The 18,450-nt window shown below is 39.2% G+C and overlaps 1 protein-coding gene across 2 annotated transcripts; it reads right to left on the reverse strand.

Moving 5' to 3' along the window:
* Nucleotides 1-1,338: 1,338 nt before the first annotated feature.
* On the reverse strand, nucleotides 1,339-17,714 carry LOC141787114 (CD276 antigen homolog). Of its 2 annotated transcripts, XM_074665354.1 has the most exons (8): nucleotides 17,581-17,714; nucleotides 11,319-11,394; nucleotides 10,572-10,913; nucleotides 9,828-10,139; nucleotides 7,717-7,845; nucleotides 4,751-4,789; nucleotides 4,616-4,667; nucleotides 1,339-4,513 (listed from the first exon to the last, which is right to left on the reverse strand). In XM_074665354.1, exons 2-7 carry the CDS (start codon nucleotides 11,383-11,385, stop codon nucleotides 4,630-4,632), a joined length of 927 nt encoding a protein of 308 aa, XP_074521455.1. In that variant the 5' UTR covers nucleotides 11,386-11,394; nucleotides 17,581-17,714; the 3' UTR covers nucleotides 1,339-4,513; nucleotides 4,616-4,629. The 2 variants fall into 2 exon arrangements, with proteins under 2 accessions (XP_074521455.1, XP_074521456.1); XM_074665355.1 differs by lacking the exon at nucleotides 1,339-4,513 and having other exon boundaries at nucleotides 4,615-4,667.
* Nucleotides 17,715-18,450: the final 736 nt, after the last annotated feature.

The following is an 18,450-nucleotide window of genomic DNA, read 5'->3' on the forward strand; positions in this document are numbered from 1 at the left end:
TCAGCCAAATGATGTCTTCAAGCCATCACAACAATTGGACCTGAGAAACATTTCTACGAGGTGAATTAGTTTTATTAAGTTTGACCACAGCCCATCTGGAATGACTAGAGAGCTGGATTCTTGACCTATACTGCAACCAGCCACCAGGGGGAGCAGTTTTTTGTGGTGACCGCACTTCAAGCTGAGCAAGATGACGTCCATTTTTTTTCAAAGTCTATGGCAAAGACACCAAAAAAAAAGCCAAAGGAATTAATTGAAACTACACACTCACAAATGATGTTTGTGTGGATGTTGGATATCTTTATGGCTATTTCATGTCTCACTATTTCGTTGTGATACTTTATAACAGTACAGCTGATCCTGATAATTACAGCAGGATTGTGAGATAGTAAAGGTTTTATTTTTGTGTTGTGTAATTAAATGTTTAACCAGACAGGCAGATAGTCATCAGTGGCTGAAACCGGGCCACTGATGCTGAAGTTATCTCTGTAAGAGACTGTCTAACATGGGTCGGATCCTGCTGGAGGTTTCTGCCTGTTTGAGGAAGTTTTATCTTTCCAAATGCTACAAAGGTCTCTTCTCATGGTTGGTAAGAGGAATGCAGACTCCTTGTCTTGTCTTGATCTTTGTTTATCATACAACATGAGCAGGTCTGGACTTAATTTTTTTGAAAAGTATCTTAAAGTTTAAAGGAAAAGTTGCTGTAAAGATAGATTGGTTGCTTGATTTCAAAATAAAAGTTAACTTATTCCAGTAAAATGTGGATACCTGTGTAAAAACATTTGTGTATTTGTTCTGACCACCCACAGCTTGTTGTACTGTGATGTGTCCAGTAGGTGGCAGGATTTAAATCTATATTTAAATGAAAGCTGTGTGAAAACTGTATGCTATACATTATGTACTTAAAAAATATTAAAGCCAAAGGTTCATCCTTATCATGATTTTGGAAAGAGTGAGTTAGACCTCAGATCACTTCATTAGGTTTCTCTCACACAGACACTTCCTTAAAGAAGAGAACGAAAGCATGGAAAATGTGACGACCTCATTGTTTAATGGACATATGACTGTTTCAAGAAAAAAGGAAGCGAAAACAAAAAGGAAGTAGATGAATTTAGATTAATGTTAGCTTGAACACATTTTGTGAGGCAATCCAGGAAAGCAAAGTCTTGTCTGTAAAAACCTTTAACTGTAAATCAGAAGGAACTATTTTCCAAAACAAAACATGACACATACAGTTTATCACATACCTTAATCTTTATTTAATTCCAATTTTTTTTATTTCATTAAAAAAACAGGTCACAGCTTTTTACAGTGCTACATAAAACAGTAATAACAAAACAATTAAAAAGTCAGGAAGTGAAGGTCTGAAGTCCAGTAAGCAATTTTATTTAGAAGTGATAAATGAACTGTAAAACCAGGACACACAGAATCTTAGTTCACACTGATTTAAAAATGAGATCACACTTATTAAAATCTGTTATGTAGTAAAGGATGATAGCTGTGTGTATATTTGATAAAGTTATGAATTCAACATTCAATAATTGGATGAATATTTCCATGGAGTTCATGATTAACATATGTTTCAGAAGAGGGTTAATCATTTACTTTCACAGACATTTCAATTTATACCCTTGACTTAGCTTCTTAGCACAGGTTATTTTATCTTGGTGGCTCAATCACTGTGTGGGTATCCATTCAAAGTCACAATCCAAAGATTTAAAAGCATGAGCCGCTGTTGTTCCCACAGACACAATACGCTGAGAGAAAGAAAAACAACCTGTGTGACATGTAGACAGTTACAGATCACACGATAATGTGGTTTCACTCTGCTGCTGAAAGTTACATAAACACAGCCTGACAAGTGACAGTTGGTGGAGCACATTACAGCTGATTGGCTTTAATAACAACACGTTTCGCAATACTGATCAAGTGACGATCATGCGACACCAGGACTGAATGGATAACTTTCTCTGCACTCATAAAATGGATGTGAAACCTGTAGGAGTCTAACTAGTTGAACTCATCATTTGTCTCCGGGCAGACAAAAACTCAAATGTCGCGAACTTTCTTAAAAGCACCGTTACAGAGCAAACCTTAAAAAAACCCTATTTAATCTGCGTTTCCAATAAAAGAGAAAACTACTCTTCTTCCTATCAACCTCCTGTACATTCAGAGTTTTATCACCACTAACTGCCATGTCCCACCTTTTATTTGCTTGAGACATTATAAAATGATACACCAGCTAATCCCCATGTATCACACAAGCAGTGTTATAAACAGGTTCACCTGAGGTCATAGTGACAGCATTTCGTCATTTTATGGCGATAATGATCTTTGCGATGAACAAACAACCTTACTTTCATTTCAGGAGAACTCACACACACATATTTACACACACATTTACCCACACATTGACGCACACATTCTTAATTCCTCCCCATTAAAATATGATTCAACTTCTTCTGTCTCTTAAAAACTGCAACAATGTAAAACAGGATGTAAGAAAAGCTGCCAAAGGCTACAGTTACTGCATGGGCTTGATCATCAAATCAAAAAGGATCTGTATCAGAGGCTTCCTGATGAAATGGTTCCCTGTTACCCCTTTTCCACCTGAGCAGCCATGGTGCTAGTTCAGAGTTGGTTTAACTTGAGAACAAGGACCAGCTTGCTTTTTGTTATAGATAAGAGCCGCAACAGAACCGATCCAGAAAATATGAATGTGAAACGTCAGTTATCAAAAAAATGAACATCAAAACTAGGGATGTCCTGGTCAGGTATTTTTGCCCCCGAGTCCGAGTCCAAGTCATTCGATTTTGAGTATCTGCTGATACTGAGACCCAATCTGATACTTCTACTCTGATATATTGCACTCAAAGCTTAAAGCTTCTGCCATGTTCTGCTTTACTTTACGGCATTAAACCAACAGTGTCACTGTTGTAATGTCATGCCCTGCGTTGTTTTTGCGTGGGGTTGAGATGGTCTGGCTCCGTACCACCATACAAAAGCAGTAAATACTAAGATGTCATATTTTTATATTTACCATTACATATATATATATATATATATATATATATATATATATATATATATATATATATATATATATATATATATATATATATATATATATATATATATATATATATATATTTACCATTTGTTTGGAAAATTCATATATAAATTTATGTATATTTATGTATTTCTGATCACATGATCTGATCTGGACATCCCTAGTCAAAACGCTAGGCTCAAAGTTAGGTCACCACATAAATTGCTCCCCCTGGTGGCTGGCTGAAGCATAGGTCAAACACTCAGTCTCCCCGGACCTGTGGTCAAACTTTAAAAACTAAGTACATCTTATAGACATGTTTCTCAAATCTTTAAGCTGTGGTGATATGAAGTTACTGGTTTTCCATCTTTTTTCCAGAAAGTTTCCTTTTCATTAGTTCTTGGATGTCAGAAACAGTGTTTGACATCACGTTTCATGAAAATTGACAGTTGCCCTTCTTTTTGGATTGTATGCAATAGGATATGATAAGGAGAGTCAGGAAGAGATTAGACATTCAAAAGAAAAAAACCTTACTTTTTGGTCACCCGGATCCACTCGGATACTCTACTGTGCAGACTCTGGCTGCATGATGGCAGTGCCCCTGATGGAGGTTTTGACTTCAAAACTTGTACAACAGTAAAAGCCGAAGCCATGCTGTCCATTCTATATACAGTCTATGGTCAGGAATTATTTGCATAGTTTACAAATAAAGATAAAAAAGTGTCTTTTTTCATTCAAATACATGTTTTTTTTTTTTTTTTATTCTGACCTGCGGCCTCTTTCCTATGTGTCACTTCCATATATTTCTACATTTCCTGCTCCATCCACTGCCCCCCCCCTCTAATTACAAGTATTAAAAGCCTGAGAAAATAGCTTATAGAAAAATGGATAAATAAAGTCATGAAGTGATAAATAAAACCTAGAGTGGAATTTTACAGCAGCCTCGCAGTACCCCCTCATGTCTGGAAACACTTTGATTTCATTTTTGATTTAGGCCGTTTGTAGCCACAACAAAGTTTTGGGTGGTCTGACTTTAGCTGCTAAAAGCGGTTGTGTCTTCTAGTTCAGCAGGGAGTTAGTGCCACTCTTTAAACATTTTTTTCTGGTACAGGGTCTGAACTGGCACCTCATCAGACTCTGAACTAGCACTGGAACTGGTTCGATGGAAAAAAGGGGATGTGTGGTTGCTTAATAACAGTTTCCCCTGGCCTTGTGTTATCAGTGATTAAATCAATCTTTTTTACATTTACACATGATCTCAGCATGTTTACAATGGAGGCAAAGGTGAAAGAAGCACTTACAGTGTCTTTGTCAATCACATTGATAGAGTGGTAAGGTTTTACCTGGTTATACACACAGTTGTCTGCATTAGGAAAAGTGCAAACAAAGTGGAGTTGAGCAAATAAGGAAGTGTTGATTTCAGAAGTTGCCAGTAAGTTTGCACTCCCAGTCAGGCTGTTTTTCCTATGAAGGGGGAGGGAGAGCAAATAGAAGAGGGAGGGTTACATATCAGACTCTGTCTTAAAGTGAGGAACTAATCCTCTCTATTGTTAGAGTTATAATCACCTGAGATCAGGATGTCACACAGTGGCAAGTTTTTCCATTTCCTGAGATTCATCTGGAAAAGAGGGGAAAGTTAAAGCCTCATGTAAAGTTTCATGATTTCATTAACATTTTAAAGAAACAGTTAGAGACCCTCACCTTCATCAAATTCACCAGGAGGAACAGCTTGGTGCTCACCTGGAAAAGAAGAAAAAAAAATAAGGCAGCTGTAAAATCATCACCACACTACTGAGCGTGATTACTGTTAGTGTCCGAAACATGAGTCAGAGTGATTAAAAGCCCAGCCTTGTTTCACCAAAGAAAAAAGAGATGAGACCTATAATCCCATTAGTCCGGTGAACAAAGCGAGTAGATTAGACGTGAAAAAACCTTTTAGCACATGCCTGGCTGTGTTTCTAGGTCGTTCACATCTTCATGAATCGCACAGAAGTTAACAACAGTTCACCACACATCAGGAGTACATGCTTGAACAAGATCTGAAACCTGTTTGTGGTAGGTTATTTGGTTACATGCTGACTTAAAATATGTAGTCCAAGAGGCCCCATGCTGCTATTTGCAATTAGATTCATCACAGAGCGAGACAGAGAGGGAAACGAAAACTGCCTCAGGATGTGAGTCTTTGTTACTATGACATGTTGTGTTTTGCATCCACCCTGTGCTTTCCCACGTGATGTGAACTTGAGTCTTAAGAGCAGGACTGCTCTGAGGAAATGATACCAGAGAGCATCATACAGGCGAGAGCCCAGTCCACTAGGATTTATCACCTGTATGATTGGGATCATTTATGACCACTGACAGTTTTTCCACTCATCATTGCATCCACCATGGAAAAAGTTGGCTCTGACTCAACCGGTGTTTATCAATAAAGCTCTGTCTGGAAATCTTCAGGAGTTCCAGCTGTTCCTCTGAGTCAGTTTAAAGACATGATAATGATGCAATTACTCCCTCTACATCCCTGAATGAAGGGCATGTCTTTAATGATTTCTCAAAAACAAATAAATACCTTAAGATTGGATGAAAGAATGAATGAATCAGACCCAGTTCCCTGAAGTGCTGCCTGTGGTCAGTCAAGAGGTCACGATTACTTTGACCTTTCTTCAAAGTATTCACATATTGTTTTGATGTTACACAGAAGTTCAGTTCCTTTATGATATTTGATTAAATCTAAGTCTGGATGTTTTGAGTTGGGATCACTAATGTTCCCCTAAAGATCAATGTGACCTTTGACCTTTGACCAAAGTCTCATCAGTGTGTGCCAGATTCTGGACAATGTCTCCTTAAATCTCTATGAGATTTACAAAACTTGACTTAAGGGGATGGACGTAGGAATGGACAACCCAGAAACAGTGCCTTTCTTAAGCCAGTGAACTGAAATGAATCATTAAACCCCTCTCATTGATCCGTCAAGAGAATGTTGAGCAGATATTTAGCGTCCCATGCTGCTTTATCTATCTGATAAAAAAATCAAGACAGATTCTGACCTCAAAGACCCACCAATGTTAGCCCAGTTATTAAAGAGAGGATGAAAAGTTTGTCCAAAGATTGGACGTACTGATTAGTGGTGTTGCAGAGTGCCTCCGGGCCTCTGTCAAGAAAAGGAGGAATGAAAATGACAGTGAATGCTTGCTCACTGATGACATCTTCTCTAACAGTTCTCACCAGTCATTGTGAAACTTTTCTCAAACAATGGTGATGTTGTCACGGGACACCTTTAGACTGTGTTAGTTGCAATACAAAGCCCAACCCAACAACAAAGACGGCGTACTTTCCCAGTGCGAATAACATGGATGCTTGCCAGGTGCTGTTCAGGTTTTGCCATTAAACTTTCAACCCTTGTTGACTTCCTGATGAAGGCTTGATGCCGAAACGCGTCAAAGTTTGTTTTTACGGTCAACATGACCATGCCGATAAAATAAATGCCGATAAAAAATTTTAATAGTATTAAGAGAGTGCCTTGGAGTCTCTTTTTGTTGTTTCAAGGACTTTGTTTTTATTTGTTTGGTTGAAGTTGCACTCAAATATATTCAGTAGATAATAATTATAAACCACTTAAAGTTAGTAAGAATGGACACATGATCAAAAATTTCAAAGTAGTGGAGTCTATTTATTGGTTTTTATGCCTACTTTTCATGTCAGCTGCTTCCAGATCTTCAAGTTGGAGGAAGTAATAGAATGTTTTTTTTCACCTTCTGTCCACAATAAGATGATCCACAGTAGTGACTGACTTGGTTTAAGAACTCCTTAACAATGGTCTTCTTTAAGCCTGATAGGGTTAATGTGTCTGTGAGCTCCCGGTGTTCCAGTTTAAAGAGTGACCCTGCAAACTGAAGACCTCCAGTTGAACATGTCAGGGGATAACCAGTTTACAACAGCTGTTAAAACACAGAGGAAGTCCTTGGGAATGCTATGTGTCATAGTCTCCACATTGGATAAATATTTAATGATGAGCAAAAACTGTTTGAGAAGGATGCATCCTGCTTAAAGTGGTCTATCAAAGGGCTCATTCTTAAAGGTGTAACACCACTCAATCTCTGCTGTTTTCGTGATTTAGACAGCAGAGCGGTCTGGTGCTTTGTTGGTCGAAGCTGCTTCGAGCTTTTGAAACTCTTTGACTGACAACAGCTTTGCCACCAGCCCTTTTTTCCTTCTTGGTGTCAAAAAAAATCCATCTGCATGATGCAAGCCAGCACAGGCTGAATAGTCTCCATGCTAGCAGGCTAACTGCAGTGCTACATGTCAAACAGCGGCTCATCTGTCTCCTTCTATAGTGATTTTAGCTGAATGGTCTTCTTCATTATCTTACTGCCCTCTACTGGTCTGGGGGTGAGTTGCAATTACCCTTTTTTCCTTCATATGTTACTGCCCTGATTTACATAATATACCCAGCTCTTTAGCATGTGGTGAAAACAATGGGCCACAGGAACCATACAGCTCCAAGGGATGTTCTACCAGAAGCTAAAAGTTCCTGGACCTTCTGGCGTGAAAAACACATTTTTTGTCTCTTAATGGAACTATTCCCAATAAATAGAGGTTCAATACAAATAACACTTTTTATCAAAGTAAGCTTTCATAAAACTTGTCCATGTTTGTTTGATGGTACTTACGCCGAGATCTTCTCCTGTGCATCAGCACCAACATCAGCAGCAACCCGACGATCAGCGACCCAATGACCACCACAGGGGCGACTACTTTGGTGGCAAAAGTAGAGGCATCGCCCCCGTTCCCAGTTTGTCCTGAACAAATCAAACAAAAGACAAAAATATTCATCCGCTGGAGCAGGGCTGTCTAATTTGGGGCCTGCAGGGCCAAAGTTGGCCACAGTTTTTTTTAATAAATATTTTTAATTATCATTATTATTTTTCCACTGCCAGCAGCCTGAATTTATCATTCATTATTTATTCATTCTTGAGTGAGAGGATGCAGGGTCATGGCTGGGATGGAGTGTATGAGACAGTGGCTCTCTGACAAGAGAAAAGTTTAAAAAAATTGTATGTAGGCAGAAAGTCGCTGTTTTAAAAGTGTATAACCTTCATTAATTAATTTAAATACATTAGTCATTTATGGAGGACAAAAATCTAGAGCAGGTGTCCAGTTTTTATACTACTCCATATTTTAAAAGGATGGAACTTATGGTTATATTGCACTAAATGTCTTTGAAGACATAGATCTAGTATTTGTGCCATATCAATGTTCAGTCATTTAATGCTATGAAATACAGCAAAACAAGAGTGTTTTTTTTTTTTTCAAAATTACTTGTATGAGTATTTATTTTGCACAATTATGCCATGGGCATATGTACTATCATGCACTGCAACATAGCTGTTAAGTTTTGGCCTGTGACCTTCCACCCAGGAAGAATGAAAGAATGAAAAGAATTTTGGCACCCCTGCTCTAAAGCTTTAAACAATCATGAGTCAGACTGAAAATGGAAGTATAATGTTGAACAAGTCTGGCGCGAAGTGGTGTGGAATCCCCCCTGTGATACTTTTAGCTTCATTCATTCACTTTCTCTTTTTCTGTGAGGGGTCTGACTCCAGCTCTGAAAGCAGACACTACCCTTCGAGGCAAAGTAGGAGGTGAACAAGATAACAGGCTGGCAGCAGTGCGTGTGATCAACAGATAAGGTGATAAGTAACCCTTCACTACGTGCAGCAGCCAGAGAGATTCTGATAACAGCTCGGCCACTTTGGCTGCACAGCTTCCTCAACATAAATACTGACCCCACTAACCATAAAGATCTGCCTTTTCTGTGATGATTTCCAACATAACCTCTGTTTTTTAGTGGTTTAATGTTTACAAGGAGCAGCCAACACTTTTAATTTCCCCATCAACCTCCTGAAGAATGTCCTGTTTGGTTTTTGTCCGGCAGTTCTATGACCTTAAGTATCAGTGGGGAAAAAGTTTTACAGATGACAGTTTAAACAGGCCAAAGGTTTTGGATCTGATCAGGACCTCCAAAATGACTTTGATTACAAAAAACTTCTGTGAGTTTTGAAACAGAAAAAGTACATATTTCTGACTTTGAACAGCCACAAGAGAAGGAAAGGTTCAACTTTGACCTTCTAAACACGAGTATACACTCTAAGAACTGCCCAGCTACTATTTGCTAAGCAAACCTTTCTCAACTTCTGAGGTTTCTATGGAATGAGGAAAGGCTGATGTATATCTATTAAAATACAAGGGCAGAAAAAAGTCACAGAAAAAGACTTCAATGAATTTGATATACTGAAAATGGGGAAGTTTATTGTTTAAAGGACACCAAAAAGGGAAGTGAACCTTCAAAGTGTCACTCTGTGGTCTTATTTTCAGACCTTCTCTGCCTGTTTGACCAATTTGAAAGTTTAAGACTTGTCTTGACATTTGCAGCTTGACATTTTGTTTGAGGGCAGTGAAAGGTTGACAATTTAAGGACACAGTCTGGGAGCTGAACATGTCTTAACAGATTTGGACTGATGGTTGTTATAAGGAAAGTGCTCTGGGTAAATAAATTCTAAAAAATGAAAAGAAAGTGATTCTTTTTTATGTTAATGTAACATTTCTGAGACATCAGTCTTTCTTTCCTTTATGACGCCTCTGGGTTCGAACTACCGTTGGTTGTGCAATCGTAGTTGGTGTGGTTATGTAACAGCAACATCCGTGTTGCATCAAATTTCAACATGGCACAACACGTCACTGTCACAAAAAGTCTCACAGGTGGTGTAATGAAGAAAATTACCTCCAGCGTTTGGGGAGTCTTTCACTGTGTAGGATTCCTCGGCCTCAGGTTCTCCTCTGGCATTGAACACTCTGCAGATGTACTTGAAGAAAGAGGATCCAGGAACTACAGTCATCGTGCTGGAGAGGCTGAACAGACCATTCTCTGTCTCCTCCATCTCTGTTGGAGGGTTCTTGATCCATTCTTTGTTGTCTTTATCAAACCAGCGCAGTCGGCCTTCTGGGTAGCCGCTGGACTTGCAAGTCAAGGAGCCCCCTGTGTTCAGATCAAGTTTCTCTGGATCCGGCTCAAAAGTTGGTTTGGTGTATTTGGCTGGGAGGACAAATCAAAGAGTTATACAGTTGGACTTTGTCCCTTGACTTCAATGAAATAAAAGCAATAAAGTATCATGATAATATTTATGAATCTGAAATTTGGCAAGTGAGACAAGGATAGTAGTTTCTGTATGAGTGTATATAATTTGGTGTAATTATTTGTCACAAAGAAAGTGAAAGTGGACAAACAAGTCTCAGGCTAATGAGTGGAGTTACCAGTGTGATGAGTGAGGAAAGTCCCTGTCTTTACATGATCTTCAATGAAATATTTCCTGATGTTGATTTTCTGTGTTCAACTTGATTTGATCAAGGTTTAAACACAAACATTTTCACTCAAGCTCAGAAGTCGGCTTGAAGAAACAACTTTTACAAACTCAAAATGATCTCAGTGAAAAGGTTTCAGTGGTTTGCTATGGTTCAGGGCTCTTACCTGTGACCTTCAGGCTGATCTTTCCGCTGTTTGTACCACTGTCAGTATACACCATACATGTGTAAACCCCCTCGTCTTTGGTAGAGGTTTTGCGGATAAGTAGGGATACGTTCATGTTCTTGTTGTTCCAAGATGGTTCAGCCAACGAATAGCGAGATGATGATGGTGTCAACACTCCTTCCTGAAAATGCAGTACAGGTTTCTCGACACCCTCTTTTGCCCAAAACACTGCTTGGATTTCTGGATCTTGAACATCTTTTGTGGTGGTGACTACACAGCTGAGAAGTGAGTACTGGTCAACCTGCCCAACGGTTTCTGTCTTGCATTGAACTGTGACAAAAGCTGCAAAGAAAACACCATGTCAGTATCAGCCAAAGAACATAGATCCCTTTACAGCTAACTTCATCATAAACTTTTTAGTGCATTTTGCACAGCTGTGGTGTTTCTTGCGAGACATTTAGACAAGTTAGCATTTTATGAAATCTAAATCAAAACTGTAAGCTGCATAAAAACGTCTGACTGTTCTATGGTTTGGTGGTCAGAAATGACACTCCATCGTGGACTCAAGTCTTACTGAATTCTGACAATTCACAGTTGTCACAAAACAACCAATATTTTGGAGTTAAGCGTGACCATGCCAGCTGATGATTAAGCTAAACATACTGTCTGTTGACCAGGTCTGACTGTAAATGAGTAATATTAACTGCTGGTCTATACCTTATTAAGTCAGATTATCAGACTACTTACAATTGCTTGTAGCTGTCCCCCAGCTGACAAAAGTCAGCACACAGAGCAGGATACAAGTGGAGGCCATGCTATTTACCTGAAATGACAAACAATGCTTCATTTTAGAACAGTGTGACCTGTAATTAACAACCATGTTAAATATTATGTGGGATAGACACCAAAGGATCAAACTTGGTATCAAAACTTGAACGGATAAAATCAAAATGGAACGCAGCCCATGCCATTGCTCAGTGAGAGTTCTTCACAAATTTCTCTTGGTTTTGCATTTCCGTCTTGGTAAAAGCAAAAACGACACAAGAAAGAGGAATGGTCAAAGTCAAAAACAGCTTGAAGATTAAATTCAAGAGTCATGCACCAGAGAAGCTAAGGCTAGAGCGCTCAAAGGGTGAGGACAACTAGCACAAGAGGACGAGAACATGACAATGTCCTTAGTCAAGAGGACGACAGGGGACTGAAGGCAGACAATCACATCTGTTGGAATTTCCCCTTTCAATGCGTGACAATACTCCTACAAGGTCAATTTCACAGATTAAAAAAAAATCATTGCCTACGCCATCCTTCCTCTACAGAGGGGATAGTCTAGTCTCAATCTGGGTGGGACTGTTGCCTGGAGGGGACTGTTGAGGATGCACTACCCTCATGCCATCATCTAAGGCTTCTACTGTCCCAGTGGATTGTAGATGGAGTCAAGGAATTTCAGGATGGGGGTAAGAAAAAATTCCCCTTTATAAATCTGGTTCAGTTTGAGAGGGGCGGACACTGAGACTTCTTCACATGGGGAATTTGAGGTATGCTGATGAGAAGCAACGATACTGAAGTTCCAAATGAAAGAAAATCTTGCAGCTGGTGTATGTGAGCCACACAACATCTGCACTGACCTTGATCAAGTTCTTGGTATGGTTTATGTTGTGGTCCCTGGACAGCACGGTTGCTTCCAATGAGTGGGCCGAGCCCTTTGCAGCTGTGCGCGCTGCTCAGCAGAGGAAAGTTAAGCCTGAGTCTTGAACGCAACAAAGTGGCTCCCTCTAAAACAGCAGCTCTTCACATGACTTCCCTTGTCGTGACTTTCTTTTGAAGGCATTTGTCAGCTTTGTTGATAAGGATAGTTAATGCCCTGGTTGACCTTGAACTAAATGAGCTAGACTGACTGTTCTACAAAGTTTCCAGCTGCAAGGGCAGAATATATACAGATGTTGTCAACTGCCAGAGTGCAGAATTTAATAGCTGGTACCCATAGTTTTACCCTCCAACAGAGAGAAATGATCTGGTCGCCTTTGTGCCAGAACAGATTTACATAAAAATCCTTCAGAGAGCACTGGTAAGGAGCCCCACAGACAAACAGATACTCTCTGCCCCACTTGGCTGCAGCCCAGTCTCCAAAATGGCTGTTCAAATATGTTTTATGGAGCTCACTCCAATGGGAATGAAAAAGCTCAAAAGGTGCTTTTCAATAAGATGTACAAGGAACTTCTATTCAAGGAACTAAATTCCTGTGGCCCATTGATGTTTGAGTTCTCTGAAGTCCCGTGAAGCTTATGTAAGTCAGCCCAGTGAGGTATGGAGAAACAATAAAAGTTATTCCATTTCATCATCAGACCAGAGGATGATGTTAAAAAATGGAACTGTGTTTTGGAAAAAAAAGGAACCCTGGTGACCTTTACCCTAGTGCAAACCTCACAAATGGTTTTATGTAAAATTGGAGCCACAAAAGCGAAATGAGTGAAGATATCGAAGGAGATGAAATGCAACGCCAATTTCGAAAATGTTGAAATACCACTCTACCCAGTGGGCTACTTCAGTGTTTTCATACATTTTAGAGAATAAGTATGAACCAGGATTTTAGGAACAACAGTTTTCAGAGTTACCAACTACAAAGTTGGGTGCAGGACGCGGGAAGAGGACAGCAGGAGATGCGGCTGTGGAAGTTAAGACTCTAAGAAAATTGTCAGCTGCTGCATAATAGATTTCATATCCATGGACCACTCTGCTGAACTGGAGAACACCTTGCACTGTATGCTGTCATTTATGGCATAAGGTATTGTACAACCAGTAAAACTAAACTAAACTTAATGAAAAAATCACACTAAAAAAAACCTTCAAGAACCAAGTGAGCTCTTACTGAGAAGTTTCGCTGCTGGTCTGATTGACAGCACTCATTTTCTTTGGGCTATGACCAATGACCCACATTGGTGAATGAACAAAGAGCAGCTCATAATCCAGCATTAAAATAACTTGTCTAAATCCAAAGAAAGCAGCAGAGTGTCTTTGGAAAGTATGTCTTCTAAATAGACCCTGCACACCTGTTTTAAAACCACGATTGAAATACAAAAATGAAACTTTGAGAAAAACCATCCTGTCATTCAGATCTGAGTTGACTTAGAAATAAAACCAGTCAGATAAACTTTGTAGACCCTGGACCCACGCTAATTCTTTCAACCCATCTCAGTGGTTGGTTTTTATTTTCACTTTGGTGAAACATTTCTGGTGACTTAGTCAGTATCTGGCTTTCAGGGTGAGAATCATGTGGGAAGAATCCTTTCCTGCATGCTACCCTTAGGTCATTGGAGGGTGAGGAGGCTGGAGTAAAAACAGGACATTATCCCTTACTTATTGAGTAGTTGTGTGCAGCTGTGTTGTCCAGTATTTTAGTTTCAGTTCAAGTTATTATGTTCAGTTCAGCGTTTTCTTTCAGATTCCAGAAGTTGTGGGATATTTTTACGACTGCGTAGTGCTCACACCTGGGTGTCCTTGTTCCTAATAATCCGTTAGTCATTGAGTTTGATTCTTCAGAAGCAGTTTTAAGGACTGACTCAATAAGAAATGATGTAAATCCTGCCAGCTTGCGCACAAGCACTGGGATTGCATCAAGTTGCTTTGGTAAGTTAAAAATAAGAGTTTCTCCTCTTTTCTGCTAATGTGTCAAAGCTGAGCAGGATTGAAGTGTCAGTTCTGCAACAACAAGTTTATAAAGAACATCCTTTCCCTTGTGTTGTCTTGTGACTGCAGCTGAGCAGGGGTTTGAAATGGAAAAAAGGTCTCCAGAGAAAACGTTTTTCACATTTTTCTGTTGATTCCAATTTTACTTTATGTAGCAGCAGAGGGGAAGTTCCCACATTAAGTCATTTTTAATAGTCTAGCGCTTGTTTGCAAAGCTTGTCAGTTTTAATATCATTAAAGGGTTGGTCATTATACCTCAAAGCTGCAAACTTACTGTAAATGCTCAGAGAGGTGACATGCATCAATCTTACAAGTCATTAAACATTCTTTAGCACACCTAACAGGTCTTTCAGTTTGTCTTGTGAATCTTGCACATTGTTTCTACGAATCCCTCACATTGTAACAGAGCTTTAAACGTGAGGTCAGGGCACCTTCAGAAACTGGTCTGACCGGCTGCAGCCTGGACTACACTGAACAAACACTGGAAAAAAGTCCCTTTCACAGCACGTTAAGCAGAGAGTCATACTGAAAGAGAAAGTCAACTTGATATTTATTTTTCCAGATATGAGTTGATATCCTCTGCACTTCAAAGAAAGCAGTAACAATGCTGAAGGTGACCTCTTGGCTTGGAGAGTCGATTGATACAACACACCGTGTTTTATAAATTGCTTGCTTTATAAATTGCTTGCTTTCTCAGGCTCTTTTGTTTATATTCTCTTCTCATTCATGTCCTTCCACAGCTTGCCCTACTTAACATCAATCCAAAAACACACGCTTGTGGGAGGTAACTTCTCAGGCATGTATTCAACCGTCCAGCCACATCATGCAGTTTAAAGTGAGAGAAATAGCCTTATTGTGCATCAACAAAAGGACAGAGACAATCCTGTATAAGTGGGCGAGATGAGGACCTGACGTCAATGAATTTTTGCCCTTAAGCCATAGTATGAACAAATAACACACATCTGTTTCAGTGTTTCCCTAACATGGGAGTTTAACTACAGCAGCCTTGTATTTCTTGCAGATTTATGTGACACATCTGCTCTCTGCATTCAGATGTCTCTGAACATGGAAGAAGCATCCTCTAAGACTGCAGGTCTGACAATCTTAGACATGCAACACCACATAGACCACATTGTCTGAAACTCAGTGGTCAGAGAGTGTTGTATGCGTAGGACATAGGACAGCTCTGGTGACCTGACATCCCCTATCCGGCCTGCACATTATCAAAGTTTGAACATCCTGACAGCTCTTTTTACGGAAGAATGGAGGAGCTCTGAGGAAGCTGGGAGCTCACTGAAACTTTCACACGAGTTGCATTTCAGTTTTGAGTTCACTTTAAACTATTTGCTGATACTCTTCTTTAGACGGGTAAAATGCAGTTTTTGACATTTTCTGTGAATAAAATCTCATTGGTAGCCATTTCTTTGGATCATACCTTAAAACAGTGGTTCTCAAACGGGGGTACCCCCGGAGGTATGCGAGGGCCCTCCAGGGGGTATGCAAGATTCAAAAATATAAATTTAAAATGTAGCAACCCAAGCAAAATTCCTTTAACATCATTTATCCAATCAATTTTTTTAATCCAATATACGTTTAAGTTGATAAACTGAATATTATATCCAATAGACACTGATACTACAGTGCTGTGTTTTGCATCTTTTGTCTAACCAAAACAACTTTGTGCTTGTTAGGGTGGTACTTGGCAGAAAAAAAGATCATAGGGTATATATATATCACTGAAAAAAGTTTGAGAACCACTGCCTTAAAGGGCAACTCAGTTATTTTGACACCTGGACCTTTTTTATAGGTGTGTGCATGCTCATATACTCATTTAGACAAACATCATGCAGCTCGGAGTCCTTCAAAAGTTATTTAGATCCAACCGATTTTAGTCGCACTTAGCGGGGGCCACGGCAAGGGAGCTTCTGCATTTGCACTGAATTTGATATTCAACTGCGTCGTCTTCTGTGTCAAACTGATTGCCACACAGTTTGAGTGAAGTCCGGTCAACCATCAAAGTTATCAAGATTGATTTATTACTCAGGTCAACATAATTTTACACATTTGCCAAAAAAAGTTATTACATCCGTTCATATATTTAAGTTACGTTTCTATGCCTTTTTTTTTTTTTTGTATAATTTTTTTGTTTAGCATCCTTTTTTTGTTATTTATTTATTTATTTTTTGGGGGGTGGTCTTTTTTATGTTTCTTTTTTATGGGCAAAACTAATATGAGAATTATAGCCAATGTGTTTTTGTGTGTGTGTGTGTGTGTGTGTGTGTGTGTGTGTGTGTGTGTGTGTATAACAATGCTTAGCTGTAAAAATGAACTCAGAACTTAAAACACAACTAGTGCAGTAACTTTTTGCATGCTTTGACTGATTTTTTTCAAGACTCAGATTCAGGACAGAATCTTCTAAAATTAACAAAGAAATAAAGAAAGAAAGAAAGAAAGAAAGAAAGAAAGAAAGAAAGAAAGAAAGAAAAGAATAAGAAAAAATAACCAATCTTGATTTTTTTTTCATTAGGTAATATACATATTCTCACGCAGTATATTGATTTTTGCAGGATTTAAAAGGCATCTTTACTTAAAAAATAGTTCATTGCAAAATTAAAAAAAAAAAAACAGGAACATAGTCATTTGTTTCAAATCATGCTCATGCTCACAGGTTGTTCAGACATCATTTATACTTCCTCTTTTTTGTGCAGGAAAGTCTGCGCTTAGCAAAACAAATCATAAACCTACTTGATAAAGTACACCTGCTTATACCTGCAGGTTTTACACCCGGCCGGGCCTACAGTAAAAACACTGCTGTGACCCGTGTGCACGAAAACATATGACGTACCCACGCCTCACACACTTTGTTTACCATCTTATTTATGTTAACGTCAAACCTTGATAATACAACTTAAATATTATTCATTTGCTGTGTTTTTCCAAAATTAGGCTAATTTATGTGGTACATTAAAGAATAAAGCAGTTATGTGAGACAGAGACGGAACTGTTGCTGTTGTCGGTTGTTGTACACACACTCGGCGGTGAACAAAGTCCCTTCTCTTCCTCGTGCGCACCGTCTGGGAATGACTCGGACAAAAAGCGAAGCCAACAAACTTGGTACAGTCCATTGAAGTGTAACACATTAAACACACAAAAAACGCTCAACGAGTGTAGCTTAGCCTGTTTCTGGGGGGCTGACCGTCACAGACCCGTGTCTGCAGTCTGTCTAACTACACACATGTCGCAAAAACACATTTCTACCCCCGTGTGATAACAGATACAGCTCACATTTCATACGACGAAACCGGGTTTAATCCACCAAACTTACCGTACACGCTCCTCGACAACGAACCCACGATGTCTCCTCTGAATGAAGACCTCATCTGGCGCGGAGGGACACGGAGTACTCCTGTTAAACCACGGTTTACTTTCACTTTCAGAATGACTCGGTTTGGCATAAAGCCGGACTAGACTGTGTTGTAGGGGGGGCGGGGTTGGCAGTTACATATTTTATTCTAGTGTGAATCACTCATCAAAACATCTCTCATTTGTAATTTCTACATTAAATTCAATTAATTGTGTTTGCTTGAAATGTGTATTCCTTGCATTTTTCAACTCACTGGAACAAAGAGGTGATTTATCATTAAAGACACACATTCTGACATCCAACCCCAATCACAGGGAAGGTTATCACACACTATAGGTTTTATTTGTCACAGTGTTATTCTGAGGGGAAATAGTCTATTTAAATTTATTTATTTTATTTTATTTTGGTTAAAAAAATCAAGAAGGCTAACTCAAGGACCTCTTTCACAACACATGTAATTTCGCCCACAGCCCATTTTTTTTGTTTATTGTGTGGTTTTTGTAGTACACCCAGAGACTCCCAAGAATATACCTTTAGAAAATCCAAAAGTCATCCAGGGCCTGTACAATGACCTATTTTATGATCATTGCCATAGGTGTGAGCCAGGGTGCACACTTTACCCCAAAAATTACTCAGACACAAATAATAAATCATCACATTGGGTCAAATCACCTTCACTGAAGTCTGGGGCATCTTTTGAAATCAAATGTAAAGCTAAACCCTATAAACCCTTATGTAGGAACCTAGAAGGTAAATACTGAGGAGCTGAATATTTAAAGCACAATAAATCCTCTCACCTCAGGTTCATCTTACTCCAGAGAAAACTATGTA

This window comes from Halichoeres trimaculatus, unplaced genomic scaffold, assembly GCF_033239565.1.
Source record: "Halichoeres trimaculatus isolate MK-OKI-2021-1 unplaced genomic scaffold, fHalTri1.1 fHalTri1_scaffold_2, whole genome shotgun sequence".
Lineage (NCBI taxonomy): Eukaryota > Metazoa > Chordata > Actinopteri > Labriformes > Labridae > Halichoeres > Halichoeres trimaculatus.